The sequence below is a fragment of the Cebus imitator genome, unplaced genomic scaffold (assembly GCF_001604975.1).
Source record: "Cebus imitator isolate Cc_AM_T3 unplaced genomic scaffold, Cebus_imitator-1.0 Scaffold362, whole genome shotgun sequence".
In the NCBI taxonomy this organism is placed as follows: domain Eukaryota; kingdom Metazoa; phylum Chordata; class Mammalia; order Primates; family Cebidae; genus Cebus; species Cebus imitator.
This window is the reverse complement of record NW_016107677.1, coordinates 793088-812801: the sequence shown is the minus strand read 5'-3', so window position 1 is coordinate 812801 and position 19714 is coordinate 793088. Positions and strand designations below refer to the sequence as shown.

The 19714-nt window shown below is 30.4% G+C and overlaps 1 protein-coding gene and 1 non-coding gene across 6 annotated transcripts in view; one reads left to right on the top strand and one right to left on the bottom strand.

The window, feature by feature from the left end:
- Nucleotides 1–19714, bottom strand: part of LRRIQ1 (leucine rich repeats and IQ motif containing 1) — a 233659-nt gene that overhangs the window by 8008 nt on the left and 205937 nt on the right. For 3 of the 5 annotated variants that reach the window (XM_017506824.2, XM_037730804.1, XM_017506828.2), the window contains one exon: nucleotides 10558–10678. In XM_017506824.2, the coding sequence (XP_017362313.1) occupies nucleotides 10558–10678 (121 nt within the window). Of the gene's footprint in view, nucleotides 1–8809; nucleotides 9029–10361; nucleotides 10679–19714 lie in introns of those variants that run through there. The other 2 variants (XM_017506826.2, XM_017506827.2) reach the window with 2 other exon arrangements.
- On the top strand, nucleotides 9196–9336 carry LOC119467990. Its single transcript, XR_005196624.1, has one exon. It is a non-coding gene; the product is annotated as a U4 spliceosomal RNA (small nuclear RNA).

Sequence of the window (19714 nt, the reverse complement as noted above, 5' to 3'; positions counted from 1 at the left end):
AGAGTATTACGTGCTTATTGCTCATATTTTCTCATTATCCATTTGCTCTTCAATTCTCTGCCAATGTCAATTCACTCTTATAACTTTACTGAAAATGTCACATTGATGAAATTGTAGGGACTTAAGGGTCCAATAAAATTCCAGATTCTGGCTTGTACTTTAAATTTGCTCTTTCCATCTTTATTACAATTCTAAAGGATGCATACTACCACCCTCATTTTTAAAATGTGAAAATGTAGGTTATTCAGATAAAAGCCAAGTGATGGTAACATAATCAAAACTTGGCTTTACCTGACTAAAGTTTATCTTTAGAAGTCAATATCTTGTTTAATATTCTGTAATAAAGTGTGTCTATAATATATTAGTACCATAAAGAAAATCATTAGGAAGGTAAATTTTGTACACTTTATGATTCAATGACATGCATATTTCCAGGTAATATTACCTGCATATTACCCAGAAGTAAGGCCTATGAAACTAAAAATGAATAAAAGTATCAGCAAAAAATAATACTATTTTTAATTTTCATAAGTTAGAAGAGAAAGATTTTTCTCCATATAAAATTATTTATAACTCTAACATGATTTTTCTAATTTAAAATTTTATCAAAAGGTTTTTTTCAGACTTTCATGTCCTTTACTAATCTTCTGTTCACTCCTCAAGTTCTTTGTAACCTTGACATTACCAGAAGTTCTGAAGTTGTTCAAAGAATATTCATATTTGAATGATTTTTACTGTATTACATTAACACATATTTTAATAAAACATTAATGAGTAGTGACTTCTTTGAACCTTGCAAAAACAGACACAGAATACTAAAGACTGCTAAGTGACATTTTCTTTAAGATCATGTCTGAGGAAAATACATCAGAATTATATAACTATTTGGATTTTGTAAAGGCCATGTACAAGTAAAATTAATATGCTAATTACTGGACAGATGAATCAAAACTCAATTTCCTCTTTTTTAAGAAAGCAAAAAAATTAAAAGATTAAAAAAACCCAAAAAGACACAAAATTTAAAAAAAGAGAAAAAAACTCAAATAATTTATTTGTAAATTTCAGTTATGAAATCTACAGGACTAGTAGGAAGTAACAGAGCTCCCAAAATGTTCAAAATGGTACTTAAACATCATGGAGATATGGAAAAACCTTTTTCAAAACATATGTATGGTCTGTTCTCACATTGCTGTAAAGAAATACCTGCGACTGGATAATTTATAAAGAAAAGAGGTTTAATTGGATTGGCTCATGGTTCCACAGACTTTACAGGAAGTACGATGGCATCTGCTGAGCTTCTTGAGGCCTGCCCAGAAGCTCACAATCATGGCAAAAGTGAATTGGGAGCAGACGTGTCACATGGCCAGAGTAGGAGCAAAAGAGTGAGGGGGGAGGGGCTACACAGTTTTAAATGACCAGATCTCACAAGAACTCACTCACTATTGCAAGGACGGTACCACAGGGTATGCTGCTAAACTGTGAGAAATTCTCCCCTGTGATCAAATCACCTCCCTTTCAGTCCCCAACTCCCACACTGGGGATTAGATTTCAAAGAGATGTGAGCAGGGGCACACATCCAAACTGTATCAGCAGATATATATTAGAAACAGATGGCAGAAAGCTTGGAGAATAAGACAACAAAATGAGCAGGTAAATTCACTGATAAAACATCAGTGATGAGTATATTCATAAAGTAAAACAAAATAATTTATACTTGTAGTCATAAATGGTAATGTAGCAAGAATTAGGAGGTAAAGTTTCTCTTTCTCTCTCTCTCTTTCTGTGTGTGTGTGTGTCTGTGTGTGTGTGTGTGTGTGTGTGTGTGTCTATTTGTGTTTGTGTGTCTAATCTATTGAACTACCTGTCTATGTCTTTGGCCTACTATTTTATAAAAAACTGTAAATTTATAATCCAAGTAAGTAACTTGGTAATATGAAAATGTCACATTATTGTGATTTTCTCTTCCTTTAATGAGAAGACACTATAATGAGAATGTTGTGGCAAAAGACAATAAAGTATGAATATCTCCACATTTTTTGTGTTGAAAGATTCCTTACTTGGTTCTGAATAACAGGTGCTATGCTGAATAACAGCTCCAATACCAGAGCTACACTTCCCTGAAATATATAAGGGACTTCCAGTTTTGAGAACATTGCATGGCTCCTATGTAAGTAGTCTATTTTGGAATAGTCTTAGAGAATAGCAATAGCAGTTACTTTAACTGTAATTTTCTAAAGATAAATTCCTAAGGAGTGTAAACCACAGTAAACCACGTGCTTTTGTTTAGTGGGGTTACTTTGGAGAATACGCCCTTCTCACTCAACCACTCCTTGCTGTAGGAATGGAGACAACTCATAACCACAGAGGTAGGTTCTTCAACTTTAAAAATTAATGCTGCAATGCATTACACATTTTTAATTGGATGATGTTCATTATTAATGCTTTCAGAGAGAAAAAAACAAGTCTATTTCATGTAAAACATTTTTTTTAATGGAATTAAAATGAATTTTTTATTTTTGAAAATAAAATCTACTTTGAAAAAACTGCCTCATGTACTTACATTAAGTATAATCATAACATACAGAGACTGCCCTGTGGTGTTAATGTTTAGAACTTATTTAATTAAATTTGAAATTATATCTACAGTATAGTGCTCAGTAAATGTTTGTTGAATGAAACAGCCATACATAACTTCAAAGATACTTTTTTTTTTAAGGGTAAATTTAAAGTATTATTAACTTTCTCTTCAAAACCACAACTTTTCTGTCTCCTTCCAATTTTGGTCCATTAATATACTAGAGTTTTCTTCAAAACATATACTTTTTTTTTTTTCAGGAGATATTTCAGGTCTGACTCTTTAATATTCTTCTTTAGAATTAATCAGATTTACAACCAAGGTCACCTTTTACGGAATTCCATAAATTGTAAAACTTAAATTTATCTTAAAGAAGATGGCTGGCTAGTATCTTACTCTTTTGTTTTTCCCATAACGGCACTTCATACTTGTATAAAAACTTCATAGACTTTAATAACCACCTTCAAAATAATCTAATTATTAAATTACATTGTATCTGTAGGTCTATAACTAGTTTCTTCTTCAGCGTCTTTAATTTTCAATTACAAACAACATTTTCCTAAAAAGTAAACATCTAGCTATGGATTAAGTAAAAGATCATTTTCAAATGCCATCCTATGAGATGGGGACTGGTTTCTCAATAGAAAACGACTTTTTTTCTTTTTCTTTGAAAATGGATTCGGATGTTGAAAATTAATTTCTAATTATTTATGGTAGAAAATTCTTAGATTATTTCAGTAGAAGTTACAGGTTTTAATATGAGTTTTAGCATTCTGAAATTCAGTTTGATTTTACAAAATAGCTGTAATTTCTCACAGATAATGGAGTCCTCTGATCTTTACTTTAAAAACATTTAAAGAAAATATTTATTTTTTCCCCTTTCAGCTGATTGTGCTTAGCTAAAATAATTAGAGACAATTTAAACAATATTTAATATTAGAATCGTTTAGAAGTATTATGGCACAGAGAAAGTTTGAGTTGCAAGCATGATTTTCATACTGAAAAATATCAGAAATGATAGTTTCTGTTGCTTTTTATTTAAGAAATTGTTGTATACAAAGCTGTATTGTTCTAGTTGCAGAATTACGGAATTTGAAAGCTAGAAGGACTCTTGATCTCTTCTATATCTATTTTTGTTTTCTGTCCCTCTTCTCATGAGTCCAAAATACAAATATATATATTTATCTAATTTTACCATAATATTCTCTTAATGGACAAATAAGACCTCAAATATCCTATTCAAGTTTACAAATATCATATATGTAAGTAACAAAATTGAAATTTAGATCTGATCTACTCCAAATTTCTTTCCACTATGCCAGGCTGCCTTTACCTGCTAAATTTACATGAGTTCCAAATGATTTAACTAAGTACACAAACAAGCTGAGAAAGAGCCAACAAGGACTATAAATGAGACTGCCCAATCTCTAAACACATATTCTTATCAATACCACACTCACCATGTTTTAAAATTCAATCAGCATATTAATCATCCTTTACTGCTCTTTACCTCATAATTCCAGTTTAATGAGAGCTATATTATACTTTATTAGTCATTCCCTAGTTAATAGGCTTTTCTAGTTAATGATACAGTTTTATAGGCTATTTCCAGTTTATAAACTTCTAAAACTTAGAAGAAAGAGAAAAAGAAGAATGGAACATGCTTTCTTGACAATTTCAGGCCTTATGTTTTTCTTCAATTTCCCTCAAACACACTTTCTAGACTAAAATGCTGTGAATAAATAATACTTGGACTTCATTTAGTCCAAGCTGTGAATCTCTTTTAAAGAGAAGAAAATTGAATCCAAATTACTTTTCATAAAGATGGTCTTCAAAAATACACTTATAATTCAAATACATACACATGTGAAAATTATTATATTCAGAAAATAGTAATTTAAGGCATATATATGTTCATTATCTATTTATTGTATTTATTGCCTCTTAGCTGCAGAACTTTGCTCTGGTGTCCAGGCTGAAGGGCAGTGGTGTGATCATAGCTCACTGAGGACTCAATCTCCTGAGCTCAATCGATCTCCCACCTCAGCCTCCTGAGTAACTGGGACTACAGGCACACGGAACCACATCTGGCTAATTTTTGGATTTTTTATAGAGTAAGGGTCCCATTATGTTGTCCAGACTGGTTTCAAAGTTCTAGGCTCAAGCAATTCTCCCACTTTGACCTCCCAAATTGCTGGGATTATAGGCATGAGCCATTGAACCTGGCTCATAAATATTTTTGAATGAAGAAATTACAGGATTAGCTTCATATAGGCTAGATCTGTGGAAGCTTGCATCTTCTGATTGTTATTTGAAAACTTCATCTGAAATGACACATTTAACATATTGATGGATTATATTTTTAATGCTTACAAATGCCAGGATTTTGCAAAGCTCTGAGAAGCTATGATAGATGTTGAATGTCTAGTAAACAGGCAGTCTTCTACCCTGCTTCTTTGTTGGTAAAGCTTTCCTCTTACTATGAAGCAAGAAAATGTCAGATACTCCTAAATTTGATGCATCTAAAGGATGACCACATTCACTCATCCATCCATCCATCCAACGATCTTTTATATATATATATATATATATATATATATATATATATAATACCATGTGGCAGGGAATTTTATATAATATATATATATAAATATATATATTATATATATATATAAATATATATACATACACACACACATATATATATATATAAAAGACCATGTGGCAGGGAATTGTTCCAGGTACCTAGAATGCTTAATTAAATTCCCTGCCTTTCTGGAGCATACATTCTAGCAGAGGAGAAGAATCAATAAACACAAAATATTAGTACAATATTGTTATTGACAATGGAATTTAAAAGAAAGTCTGTTTAGGGCTTTTAAGACAGATTTTCCTCTCTGATATAAGCCAAGCCTTTCAAAATTTCATCTTCATGTTGATTAAATTCCATCATAGAGCATTTTACTTTATAATATTTGACAACCTTACTCTAATATCAATAACAATTTATCAGTCTAAATCTCATACATACAGTTTGGAAAGAAGTCCATGAATGTTAAAGAAAATGTTTCTCTTTGTTTTTGTAGAAAACGATACCCATTGAAAAATAGTGATATGAATACATTATATGAGTAGCAACAAAGGTTCATATATTCATTTATTCACTTAATATAAGTGCCTGATATGTGTTAAGCACATATAATTCATCTTTATATTTTCTTTATGGCTTGTAGAAGTGATTTGCACATTGTAGGCAGGTAACAGCTTACTATTATGATATGTGGCTTATGTAATAATACACAAATATATGCAATTGATAATTCTTGAGTTCACACAGTGCGGTATTATGCATGTTACACACACACACACACACACACACACACACACACAGACACACACACACACACATATATATTTCCAGCTATGCACAAATTAGATATTCATATACATGTGCACATATGAATATATGTACACAGATAAACATAAATATACAACATGCTACCTTCTTGATTTGCAAGTTTAAAATTTTATTATTGAAATGTGCTTATTCTACTTGAAATAAATCTCAATATCTATCCTTGGAATCTACTTTTGCTTTAGCTGCTATCCTTAGTCCCTCAACCTGTAAACAGTATTAGGCATGGACTCCTAGCAATCTATTTCATTTTGAAGTTTTTATCGCCAAAATCAATATATTTTCATAAGAGCTGTAAAATTACTCTTTCAATATATTAGAGAAAGTATATAATGTTAGAAAAGATTCAGAATGCCTTTTTAAAACAAGTATTAGTTTCTAAAACACTTATTTTTCAAAATCTTCATTTGTTATTATTAGCAGGAAAGTTCAAGTCTTCTACTTTACTTTCAAACTTACTTAAAACTAGGCTTCCTCTTTAATCCAACCTTATTTCACATTACTTCAGTATATGGAACCTCTGGTCCAGACAGACTCTTCTATGTTCCACAAAGATACGTTCATATTTTACTCTTTACCTTTCTTTAAATAGTTTCCTTCTACCTCTTTCCTTACTTAAATCCCAATTGTCATTCTAGGCACAAATCACGTATAGTGCCTTTAAGATGTCTTTCTAAGTCAATTTGCCCACTATAATTCTTCTCTTTTGAAGAATGCTTTCTGCCATATTCAGAAAATTCAATACCATTATTAAAAGGGCTAATTTTTCATAAGTTTAGCTATAACCAAAGAAGAACTTGACTAGGGTCTGGTTACTCACTATTACAGAGGTATTGTGGTTTTCAAACCCCAACTACTATGAAAATGGAATATATCCTGGAAAGTACAGAGTCAATCAGAAGGAGGCACCTGGAAACTACTCATGGGTATGCAGGGAGCAGTGAACATTCAATAAATGACTTTTGGATAATTTAACAATTAAAAACTATATTAATTTTTGTTTACTATTTTACTAACTAAGCTATATGTTTTAATCCATAGAAGAATAAATGATGATATATCCCTGGATTTGGAACCAAAAAAAGATGAATTCCAGTTGCTGCTCTTCCTTCCAGTTTTTTTTGTGTAAAAAGCAAATTAGTTAAAATCCTGAGTTTCATGTATGTTAGTTGCCAAAGAAAACTAATTATTATGCATGAGAAAAGATAATGTATAAAGCTATAAGTTGCTCTACCAATAAAATTATTATATATTGCAATGCATGCTTTAAGCATTAAATAAGGAAATAAATTGAATCAAACAAATCATTTAGTAAAATCAAATATTTTGCCCAAATATTATATAAATGAGTAAATGTCTTGCTATGTTCATTTTATAAACAGCAATTTTTGAATGAGAATGTAATCTCTTACATTACTTTGTAAACCATATGACAGATTAGAAATCTAGATAGCAGAAGACTGTTTTGGCCCTTTTACAAGGAAATAGTAAAGACTAACAGAAAAGAGACAGAAAATTTAGGAAGTTCTCTAAGAAAAGACAGTATTTCCTGAGATGGCTAGCATGTTAAAAGTATACTCCTGGTCTGATTATATTTGACACACAGAAAAGGGAGACAGTTCTACTGTGGGGTTGTTTTATGATGATGAACAGAATCTCAAAACCTACAACAACAAACAATGAAGACAACAGGTACTATTCTTCAGGACCTTATAGTATCCAAGGCAATATATCACATGCTTTATGTATTTTATTCACTTTTTTCTCACTAAAACTATGATGTAAACATTACTGTTCCTATTTTATAGAGAGTAAACTTAATGTTAGAGGTTAAACAATTTACCCAAGATCACAAAACTCATATGTGATGGTGGAACTGGGATTTTAAATCTGAACTTATCTGATTCCAAAGAATGCATGCTATAAAATTATAACAACACTAAAAGAGAAATATCTAGAAAAGTTCAAAGGCTCAAAAAGAGTTTTACAGCTGTAGTCAACAAAGTGCATTCTGGATTTGACTTGCAAAGCTAAAAGAAATATTTTATTAATAGCTGTATAAGGTGATAAGTTTTGAGAGCAAGAGGAAGCTAAAAGAAAAAGAGCTTTCGAGATACCAAAGCTGTAACTGGTTGACCCAGGGCCGTGGAGGCCTAAGGCCCAAGGACTTTGATTTCTATAGAATGATAGACTAAGCCAAATATTTCAGTTAAGCAACTAAGAGTAGGTTTCTTGTAAGCTGAAACAATTAGACCATGTGCCTAGATACTTGAGACTTCCATACCTTAGCCCAATAGATGCTTCTTTTATAATTATGCATAGGTGGTAATTACAAAGAATGCTTACTAAACACTTATTTTGTACCAGTTAGTGTTCTAACTGGCATCCATTTCATCCCAACAACAACTCTGTAAGTTAGGTACTTCTATTATCACTCCTATTTTAAAGATTAAGTCCTCATTTAAATCCAGCCAAAGTGATGTCAGAGGCCATACTCTTTATCATTATATAACACTGATGTTATAGTTAACTAGTAACTACAGTGATTAAACAAGTATATCTTATTCATAATCATTCTGTTAATTAAAATTCCATTTTCTAAAGTAGTTTGCCTTAAATTGTCACTTACTAAGCACATTCAGAGATTAGTAGTGTTTGCAAAAATATTATTTGTTGACAAATAGTTGGAATTACAATGAGAATTGCATTATTTCGGCTTCTTAGAGAATATGTTAAAAGTGAACTCTGGACTCTAAAATCTATAATTCAATATCATGGATGTGAATGATGAAACTTGCATATTTGAAAACAGTTGCTGATTCATTGAATTATTAATGTTTTAACATTGAGGTAACATATTAAACAGAAGTTTTGAAATTCTAATGTGACAAGGCAATATTTTTTTGTTTTTGTGTTTGTTCTTAATTGGTTTATTTTTTACCTACCATGCTCCAAAGTGATATCATATGAGTTTGTAATATGCAGTACAAAAAAATTAGCATTATTCATTAATATGTACTGATACAGGTTGATTAATTCTGAAAAGGAATACAGATTTTAAAATTTGATAAAGTTAGTGTATTATGTTAATAACTAAAATATTTATATTACGTGAATAATTTAAACTTAAAATATTTATTTCTTAACTATATTGACTAGGGCAACATTTCAATGAGCAGATTCTATAATCATATAAGAAAAATTCAGCTTTATGCCGTGGCAGTATGGTAGCCAATGAGGTTTATCCGACGTGCGATTATTGCTAATTGAAAATTTTTCCCAATATCCCACCATGACTACTTGAAATATAGTCGGCATTGGCAATTTTTGGCAGTCTCTACAGAGACTGAATCATAAAAAAAGAAAAAAAAGAAAAGAAAAATTCAAGATCTCTAAGGTCTTTGAAATTTGGAAAATATTTAAAAATTAGACATTAAAATTATTATTTCAAAAGTAAATTAAAATTTATTAAAATGAACTTGCATGTCTGAATAAATACAAATAATTATAATCTAATTAAGCCAAGTACTTGGATGAAAAGTGAAAGTCAGAGAATCATTTTGAAGTTTTCATTTATCTGGAGTGTACACCATCTGGATCACTGAATTTTTCACTTTCAATCAAATATTGATTTTATATACGTGGTGTGTGTGTGTGTGTGTGTGTGTGTAATACCAATGAGTAATAAAACTTTTTCAAAAATAACAATAATTATAATTAAATATAAATATGTGTGAACTTTTGAGTTTCACTATACATTGGGGAAATTAACAAAATGTAATGTGAAGCAAAACATCTTTTATACTAATGTGGTTAAATAAGGGTTAAATAAGGACTTTGAAAGATATTACTCTCTAGTCTCCTGAAATACCACAAGATATAGACAATTTTTAAATGTTTACATTTTTTCAGTTAATAATTGCAATATAATTTTTGTTGAAACCATTATTTCTATATTCTCTCTAAATAGGTTATATACATATATTTAATAGACATATATTTCACACCAAATTAAAGGTAATAGTTGTGTGTGACAGGTTTATGAATATATAGTCATTATTAATAGACATAGTCAAATTCTCACATATCCAATGGAAATAGTTTTTGAAAGCATGTTTTTGACAATATAATATTATCTAAACCTCTTCTATTTACAAATATTTCCTTTGAAAATTAACTTTACATACAGTATCTATTAAATCAATGGCAAAAGGCCAAAATATACTACTTTCATATATAAATCTAACATTTTATAATTAGCCTAAAAATTCTTTTAGAATTAAATTATTAATGAATTCAATATGATTCATAGGGTATGGGGGGCAGGAGATATTGATTCATAGAATACAATTAAAATAAAAACTGATGCAGTTAATTTTAGAAATAATTTAATTTTGTTTATATCAAAAGAGGACATGTAAAGAAAGAAAAAATTTAAATACACATTTTTGGGCAGTTCAAGTTGCTGGCATCCCACCCCCTATCTGTAAAAGAATGCTTGTTGGCATTAGGTTCCATCAATTCATTTGTGATTTCTAAATTAATTCTGAAGGAAACCACAACTTACTTGAAGATCCTGCTGAGTGTCTGTGTGCCTGATTTTTTTTTTCTCTCTTCACAGACAAAGCATTTCTACTGGTCATGGAAAAAAGGTCTAAATCCGTGTCTTCTCTGCTTACAAGTCTTGCCTGGGAGCAATGGAAGAGAATGTATACAATCATGAAACAAAATATGGCATTTTCTGAATGCAGCTCACATTACCCCAAATAAACAAACAGGCTCTGTCAAACAACCTTCTTCAAAATGATACCACAATCCTTTATTGCTGCCCAGGCAGAACAAATGCACTATGTCAAAGCATTTTTTGCAAATAAGAGTCGATTATAAAATTGAGGATTGCTATTTGAGTCTGTACAACAAAAGAAAACATTTTAGTACAGTAATTTTGATGAAAATCAATCTCAAAGGTAGCTGATGAAACTTTAAAGAGCTTAACATTATTTATTTGCCAAGTATATTATTTAATTCTTAGCTGAATGTTAGACATGTCATATCCGGTTATTTTTTGCAATATTTATATATTACCACTTATATGTATTAGTCTTATCAATAAAATTCTCTGAAATGCCTTTCATCCCATACTTGCATACTATAAAGCTACAGACAATCTTTATCTTCTCATTACAACCATTATCAATATTAAATATTATGTTTAAGTCTAATTTGGGAATAATTATAAATATATAGATATTTCAGGGCATTATTTAATGAACATAAAAATTAAATTATCCCAAATTGCCTTTGAACTTTTATTACTTAGACTGAATCTAAGAGTCAAAATTAATTGCTTCTTACCTATAAAACATTGTTGTACATAATGTTGAATATCATTACATAAAGATATATTAGGATTCAGTTCTGAAATGGGGGGAAATGCCATGAGGGGAAGCAAAGCAGCCTCAAAGTAGCTGGGATTTAACCAAAACCACACTATGCTTGAAATCCTGTGAAAAAGCATTGTTCTTAATGTTTGATGTTAAGAAAACTTAAACATAGCAAAATACAAGCATAAAACCACCACTATGGTTAAAAAGCTGTCACCATATGATGAGCTACAAAGACTTAAGGAACTAGAATCCAAAAATTATCCTCTTTAAAATTGAGATATTTGCCCTTCACCCTTTCATCCCCTCCCACCTTCTTTCTACTCTTAAACATATGAACTTCCATTTATTTAATATACTTATATTTTTCCAAATCTATTTATATTTTCCCCGATTTGGTCTTAATTGACAAGCAAAAATTGTATATAGGTATCATGTAAAACATGATGTTTTAAAATATAATACACAGTGGAATGGCTAAAGTGAGCTAATTAACATATGTCATGCCTCACATACTATTTTTAAGTAAGCAAGTATTACTCTTGCTGAGTTCAGAATATAACTTATTCTATAATGTCAATCATTTTTTAAATGTAACTGGCTAAGTGATATAATTACATTGTCAAAAACTTTGGTAGAAAACTTTAAAGTAAAATAAATAAAAATTGGCTTCGAATTTACACTTGTGATTTGTATGAGTTATACATTATTTTTGAAATGTATTTCAATAGTATGTAAGAATACAAGTCTAATATTAGAATAGCTCATTAGAATAGCTCAATCAATGGTAAATCTTAAAAATAACCAGTCAAAAATTAAGGGGAAATATCAAAGCAATACCACAATTTTGGTGAGACTACTTAGATAACAAGAAAAAAAAAATGTGAACCCAATAAGCGATCCTCCTGCAGACTAAAGAGGCTTTATGACTATAAGCCTTAATATTTTAAAATGAGGTTGATTTATTTAAATGTAATGACATAATTTCACTACACCTATTAAGAAAGTAGAATTCCCACTATCCCTGAAATAAGACAAAACCTACAGTCAAGGAAACATTTGTAAATAAACACCTTCCAAAATTTTATTATCATCTAAGTCATTAACATCCAAAGATGATTTCTTCCAAAGTAGAAAATAACTAGTGTCAGTTACTAATTTGGTCATATTACATAGGAAATCAACTTTAGAAGTAAAATTATCAGAAACACATGGCTTCAAAATGATGCCATTTAGCAGCTTAAAAGCAAACCTAAAAATTTCATAAATGGGCTAGTTAGATGTCTTTCAGTGAACCTGGCACAGCCCATATGCAGTAATATTTAGATATTATTTTTGAAAACATTGACTTCCCAACTAAACACCACTCTCTGCTTACTATTTAAAAAAAAAAACAGAGAAATTGTAAAGAATATATGGATTTTTTCAATATAATATAAAATGTATTTATAGTTGTCCCTCAGTATTTGTGGGGATTCATTCTGGGATTTCCACATATAACAAAATCCATGGATGCTCAAGTCCCTTATTTAAAATGGAGAATTATTTGCATATAACCTATGCATATCCTCACTTATACTTGGGATAATCTCTGATTACTTCTAATACCTAACTAGGTGTAAATGCTATATAGTTTTTATGCTGTATTGCTTTTTTATTTGCATCATTTTTATTGTTGTATTGTTATTTTTTGTTTGTTGAATATTTTCAATCCACAGTTGGTTGAATCTGTGAATGTAGAACCCATGGATATGGAGCGCCAACTTAAAAAAAAAAAACTGAAAAGAACTAATCACGCATTCAACACTTATTCTATAAAAAGTTATGCTGGATTCTAAAATACTGCAATATTTTCTATGACTATAATATAATAAACAGTCTCAAGTTAATGTCAGATAGGAATTTTCTCACATACAACTTAATGGCAAATGCTTATTAGATTGGATTTTGCAAAATTCTTTTAGGTCTTTGTTTTCAGAACAGATCTCTTTTATATAGCCCTACCTACAAGGTTTGCAGCTTGTGCCCGCCACTATATTATCACAATTAAATGAGAGATGCGCATTTTGGGACAGGACTTTCCAAGCGTTGGATTCTAATTCACCTCCAACTTTGGCAACTTAATTAAAAAATAGATTCTCATACATTAAAGAAGAGCGATTTCCTCCTCTTCTACATTTTTTTCATAAACAAGATTTTATTACATATTAATTTTAATTTTTAAAATATTGTCTTTTGGAAGTGAAGATATACAAAACAGCACACATAATAGCAACTATCCATGAACTTACTACCCATGTATTTCTTTAAAGAGAGAAAGCAAGTTTTATAAAGATGAAGTCCCCTTACATGCTATTTTGTTTTTCTATATATGTATTAAACATTTTAGAGTATTATTTCAAAATTAACATAAATGATATATTTTTCTGTGACTTGCTTTTTTCACTGTATATTATATATATGAAATCTAGATTTAGCTCATTTATTTTAACTGTTAGAATATTTTTCAAATTATGGCAAAATTATGATATATACTATATATGTACCACATAATTATTTGTAATATATCTAGACATATGAATGATTTTAAAAGCTTTTTAACTTTATGTAAAGAAAATAAATTATGTATACTCCTGAATTAGTAATACATCATCTTTGCACAAACTCTTTTTCTTATATAATAAGACAGATGTCTTGTTATATAACATATGTGGGTAGGGAAGTCACTTTAAATGTTTAAAAGACATGATGTACATGCAGTAAAGTGCAAAGACCTTAAACATGAAGTTCTACTCGCATAGAATTTTTAAATTCCCATAGAAGTCACAAAAAAATAGCACTGACTTCCCTATGCACCCTACACCCAGCATACCTCAATGACACTTCACATAACCACATCATGATCCACAAAACCAGAAAACTGACACTGTATCAATACTATTACTAAACTACCGACCTTATTAGGACTTCACTAGTTTTCACATGCACTATTTTTTTTTCTTTTTTGCGGTTCTATGATATTTTATCATATATGTACATATAGATTATGTATGGCATTAGTATATATAGATTCACGTATCATCACAATTAGGACAAAAATTTGTTTCATCTTCCCAAAGAAACTCTCTTGTTCTCCTTTATAGTCATATCCTATCCCCAACCTAAGCACGGCAACTAATCACGTGTTCTCTATTACTATAATTATGTGACTTTAAGGATGTTATATTAATGAAATCACATAGCATGTAATCTTTTGAGATTAGCCCTTTTTAACTCAACATAATGTTCTTGAGATCTATGGAAATTTTTGTATATGTCAAAAGCATTCTTACTTTTTTGCTTTTCATTGGTGTGTTGTATATCTATTGCATGTATATACCATCATTTCTTTATTCTTTTACCCATTCAATGAGATTTGGGTTGTGTTAAGTTTTGGCTATTACAAATAACACTGCTATGAAAATCTATGTACAGTTTTTGTTTGAATAAAGTTCACTTCTCTAGGAAAAATGCTCAGGATCAGAATCATTAGGTCATACGTTAAGAGTATATCTAACTTTATAAGAAGCTTATAAAGCTTCTGAAGGTACCAAAGTCTTTACAAGCTTATAAAGCTTATAATGTCTTTTTCCTCCAGAGTAGTTGGGCCATTTTCACCAGCAATTCATGAGAGATCCAGTTGCTCTGCGTACTTCTCAACACTTGGTAATTTCAGTATTTTTTACTTTAACCACTCTAATAATATGTGTAGAATGGCATTACACAGTGACTTTAATTATTTTCCTAAGCGAACACCTTTTCATTTCTTTATGACAGAAAGAGAATATAAATGTTTCTCTGATTATGTGGTTTGACTTCTCATTTCTTTTTATTTTCCGAATTGTGTCTTCTTAAGGGCAAATGCTTTTAAATATGAAATACAATTGATTTGTAACTTTTTTGGTTTAGGTTTTTTGCCTATGCCAGGTTTGTGGATGTATCTTTCTGTTTTCTTCAATAGGTTTTATTTTTTATTTATTTAATTTTATTTTACTTCTTTTGGAGTCAGGCTTTGCCTCTGTTGCCCAGGCTGGAGTGCAGGTGGTGTGGTCTCAACTCACTGCAAACTCTGCTTCCCTGATTCAAGGGATTCTCATGCCTCAGACTTCTGAGGAGCTGGGATTACAGGCATGTGTCACCATGACCAGCTAAGTTTTGTATTTTTGGTAGAGACGGGGTTTTGCTATGTTGGCCAGGCTGGTCCCCAACTCCTTGCCTGGTGTGACACACCCACTTGGGCCGCCCAAAGTGCTGATATTACAAGCATGTGCCACCGTGCCAGCCCTCTTCAATATGTTTTATAATTTTGGCTTTTACATTTAGGCTCATAATTCATCTTAAATTCATTTTTCATAAGATGAGAAGTAGGATCATGGCTCTTATTTCATGTAGTTATCTAGTTGTCCAGCACTATGTATAAAAAGTGTCACCCTTTCTCCCCTTAAATCGATTTGATACTTTATAGAAAATAAATTGACCTTATAAGTATGGATATTTTTCAGGACTCCCTATTCTTTCCATTGATAGAGTCTTGTATCTTAACACATACATAAATATATATACATAAATGTATATACAGATATATATGCACAAACATATATATGTATAAGTAACAGTCTTTATTACTGGGTATTGGCAGCAAGTCTTGAATTTGGGGTAGCATGAGTCTTACTATTCTTTTTTCAAGATTGCATTTGCTATTCTAGGTCCTTTGCATTTCCATACACAGTTTAATATCAGTGTATATATTTCTACCAAAAATCTTACTGGGATTACTTTGAATCTACAGAACATTTGGAGAGAACTGACTTCTTACAATTTGAGTTTTTCAAATTATTTATAAATATGATATGTCTCTGAAATATTTTAAAGCAGTGCTTTGCAATTATCAGTGTAGATGGCTTGTGCATTTCAATGTAAATATGTACTTTTAAATGTTTTACATTTCTTGATACTGTCATGAATGAACATTTTAAATTTAATTTTTAAAGTTTATTGCTAATATAGAGAAATGTAGTATATCTTAAATCAATCTTTATTGTGTGGCTTTTGGTAAATTCACTTCTTATGCCTAATAACTGTGGGGATTTCTTAAGACATTTATGTACAAGTTGATGTCATCTGTGAAAATCAGATGGTCTTTTCCAATCAGATTTTCTTGTCTTATTCCTGATATTAGGTACAAAACATTGGGCCTTTAACCACTAAGTATATCAAGTAAAGAAAGTTTCTCCTAATCCTAATTTTCTACAAATTTTTGTATAAATCCTTTGAATTTGTGGTAAAAAAATTTCTGCATATATTGAGATAATAATTTTTCTCCTTTTAATGCTAATGTGGTAAATTAAAATTCTATTTTTACTAGATGTAGAATGGAAGGTTGACTTTTTTTTTCTTTCGGCGCATTGAATATGTTCTTCTGCTTTATTCTGGATGTCAATATTTATGACAGATAGTGAAACATAATCCCTACAAATGGCCCCCTGTACATTATGTATGCTTTAGCTGCTTTCAATTTTTTTTCTTTCATATTGTTTTTCAGTAGTTTGATTACGATGTGCATAGGTGTAATTTTGCGTTGAATTTTTTGAATCTGTTGTCTCATATTTCTCACCAAATTTTAAGTATTTTCAGTGATTAGTTTTCACACTTTTTTTCATCTCTAATCTCTTTTCTGGAAATGCAAGTATGTATTTATTAGCTTGCTTGCTATTGTCTGACAGAGGACTCCAACTTTGATTTTTTTATTTTAAGTTATTTTTCTCTCTCTGCTCCACTTTGGAGAGTTTATCTTGCTTTGTTTCTAAGTACACTTTTCTTCTGAAATGTCTAATTTATTAAGTCCAGCCATCAATTTTTTTCAATTAAAGTGAAAAATTTTCTTTTCTAGATTTTCTAGATTTTATTTGATGTCTAGATTTTATTATTTTTTAAAGTTTCTTTTCTCTATTAAGATTTCCATCTGTTTCCTCAACATTTAAATCTCTGAATGTATTTATAATAGATGTTATAATTTGCAGGCAAGAATCTTAAAAAGGTTACTTGATTTGGTTACAGTGATGTTTTTTTTTTCTTACAAGGCTCATTTTCCTGCTGCTTTGAAGGATTAGCAACTTTTTACTGAACATTGGACATTGTAATTTCATTTGCTGAATCTGTAGATTTTGTTAGCATCCTTTAAACTCTGTTAGGTTTTATTCTGACAGGCAGTTGATTCAGTTGTTGATTAGTATGGTCTTTTTGAGGCTTAGATTTAAGTTTTACTATGTTAGATCTAGAGGAGTTTTTAATCTAGGGCTAGAGTCACCCCTTCCTAAAATTTAACTTGTCATGGTCTTAACTAAATGTCTCGGACATTCTCCACTGTAGCAGGTAAGAACTCCAATGTTTCACAGTTTTGGACGGTCTCAAGAGTTTCTTTTCAATTCAGATATTTCGCGTAGCTGTTCCCTCTTGGACCTCAATGAATCTCATAGTACACTATATACAGAGCTTAGTATTTGGCCAAAAGACTTAAGGAGACCACTATGCCATTTTTTGCAACCCTCTAGTATTTTACCCTGTAAATACCAGCTATCTCAGCAACTCTGAACACTCCTTTCTCTCTTTCTTTTCAACTCAGAGAAACTATTGAGCTCTCTTTGGGCTTCCCTCTGCTGCAGTCCAGAAAGTGTTTCCAACCTGTTATCTGAAGTGACTGTGAAATTCATGTGTTTCTTTTATCTCAGTGATCATAGTCCTGTACTGCCTGTTTCCCAACTTATAAAATAGTTGATTTATTTTATCCAGGTTTTATAAAAAAGTTTTTCTTCAGAAGTACTGGTCTGATACCAATTAATATGTCACAGCCTAAAGCAGAAACAATTAAGAACACAAATAAATTGGTATTAATTTTTATTTTTTATTAATTGGTATTAATTTTATTAATTGGCATTTATTAATTGGTATTATTAATTTTTAAACTCAATAATATATCATTTAAATATATCCATTTTCTGCCTGGTTTTAATTTGTTCCTCTTGCCTCCTGAATTGTGTTCCATAATATATATCCAACCAATTATTCATTTCTTTAATATTAAAAAGTTCTTAATTTGCCTCTAAATGCGTATTAATAATACGGCAACAAACTTCTTGGTATATATTCTTTGATGGCTGTATTTAAAATAATCTGGATATATACATATATATATATATATACACACACACACACAAACACACACATATATATGCACACACATATACATATATATATATATATATATATTTATCTCCAGAAATATATTCAGATTAAAAAGATATATATATCTCCAGAAATATATATATACCAAAACATATATGTGTATGTATATGTATATGTGTGTGTGGATCTGTGTGTGTGTGTATCTGTGTGTGTTTGTGTGTCCAAAAATATGTATCTTTTTTTCCTCCAAGAATGGGCTTGTAGACTAATAGGGTATTCAAATATCTACTTTAATAAACACTGACAAGTTTCTTTCCAGAATGACTGTACCAGCTTTTACTTTGAGCAACTGTACGTAAGAATTTCCACATTGGTGACATCCCTTTGCATTATCCCGTTTTTAAATTTTTGTCATTTGATTGATATAGCCATAAGACATCTTAATTTTCATTTTCATTCCTCTCATCTTCACATACCCTTGCCCATTTAGGCATCATCTCTGTGAACCACATATTTATATTATTTTTCTAATACATTCATTGGGTTACCTGAGAGAGATCTTTTTATATTTAGATATTAAGCTCTGTTAAATTAGACACTGAAAACTATTAGTCATATACCTGTTAACCTTTTCTATAAAATCCTTAATACAAAGAAAGATTTAACAGTCAACAGATATTTTTGCCATATATTTTGTACTATTTGTACCTTTTAAAAATGTAGTTTTAACTGCTAAGTTGCAAAGATATTCCTTATTTTACCTGTTTTACAGCTTTTCCTTTCATATTTGGATCTTTGAACTTTACGAATTCTGTCCACTGTTGTAAAAGGTGTGCATGCATATTCCTGTATTTTTTCAGTGCCATTTACTAAATAATTTCAGCTTTCCGATCTTCATAACACAGAGTCATAGATCTATACCTGACCCTGCTATTCATTTCCATTGGTCTATTCATAGATTCCCATGCCAACCATAAAATTTGCTTTAGCTTTGTACTAAGCCTTTATGTCTTGTAACACAACTTGCTCTTCTTTTTCAAAGTTGACACACATATTCTTGGGTTTTTAATCCTCAAGACATATTTTAAGATGAGATTTATGAGGCTTACAAGAATTGTT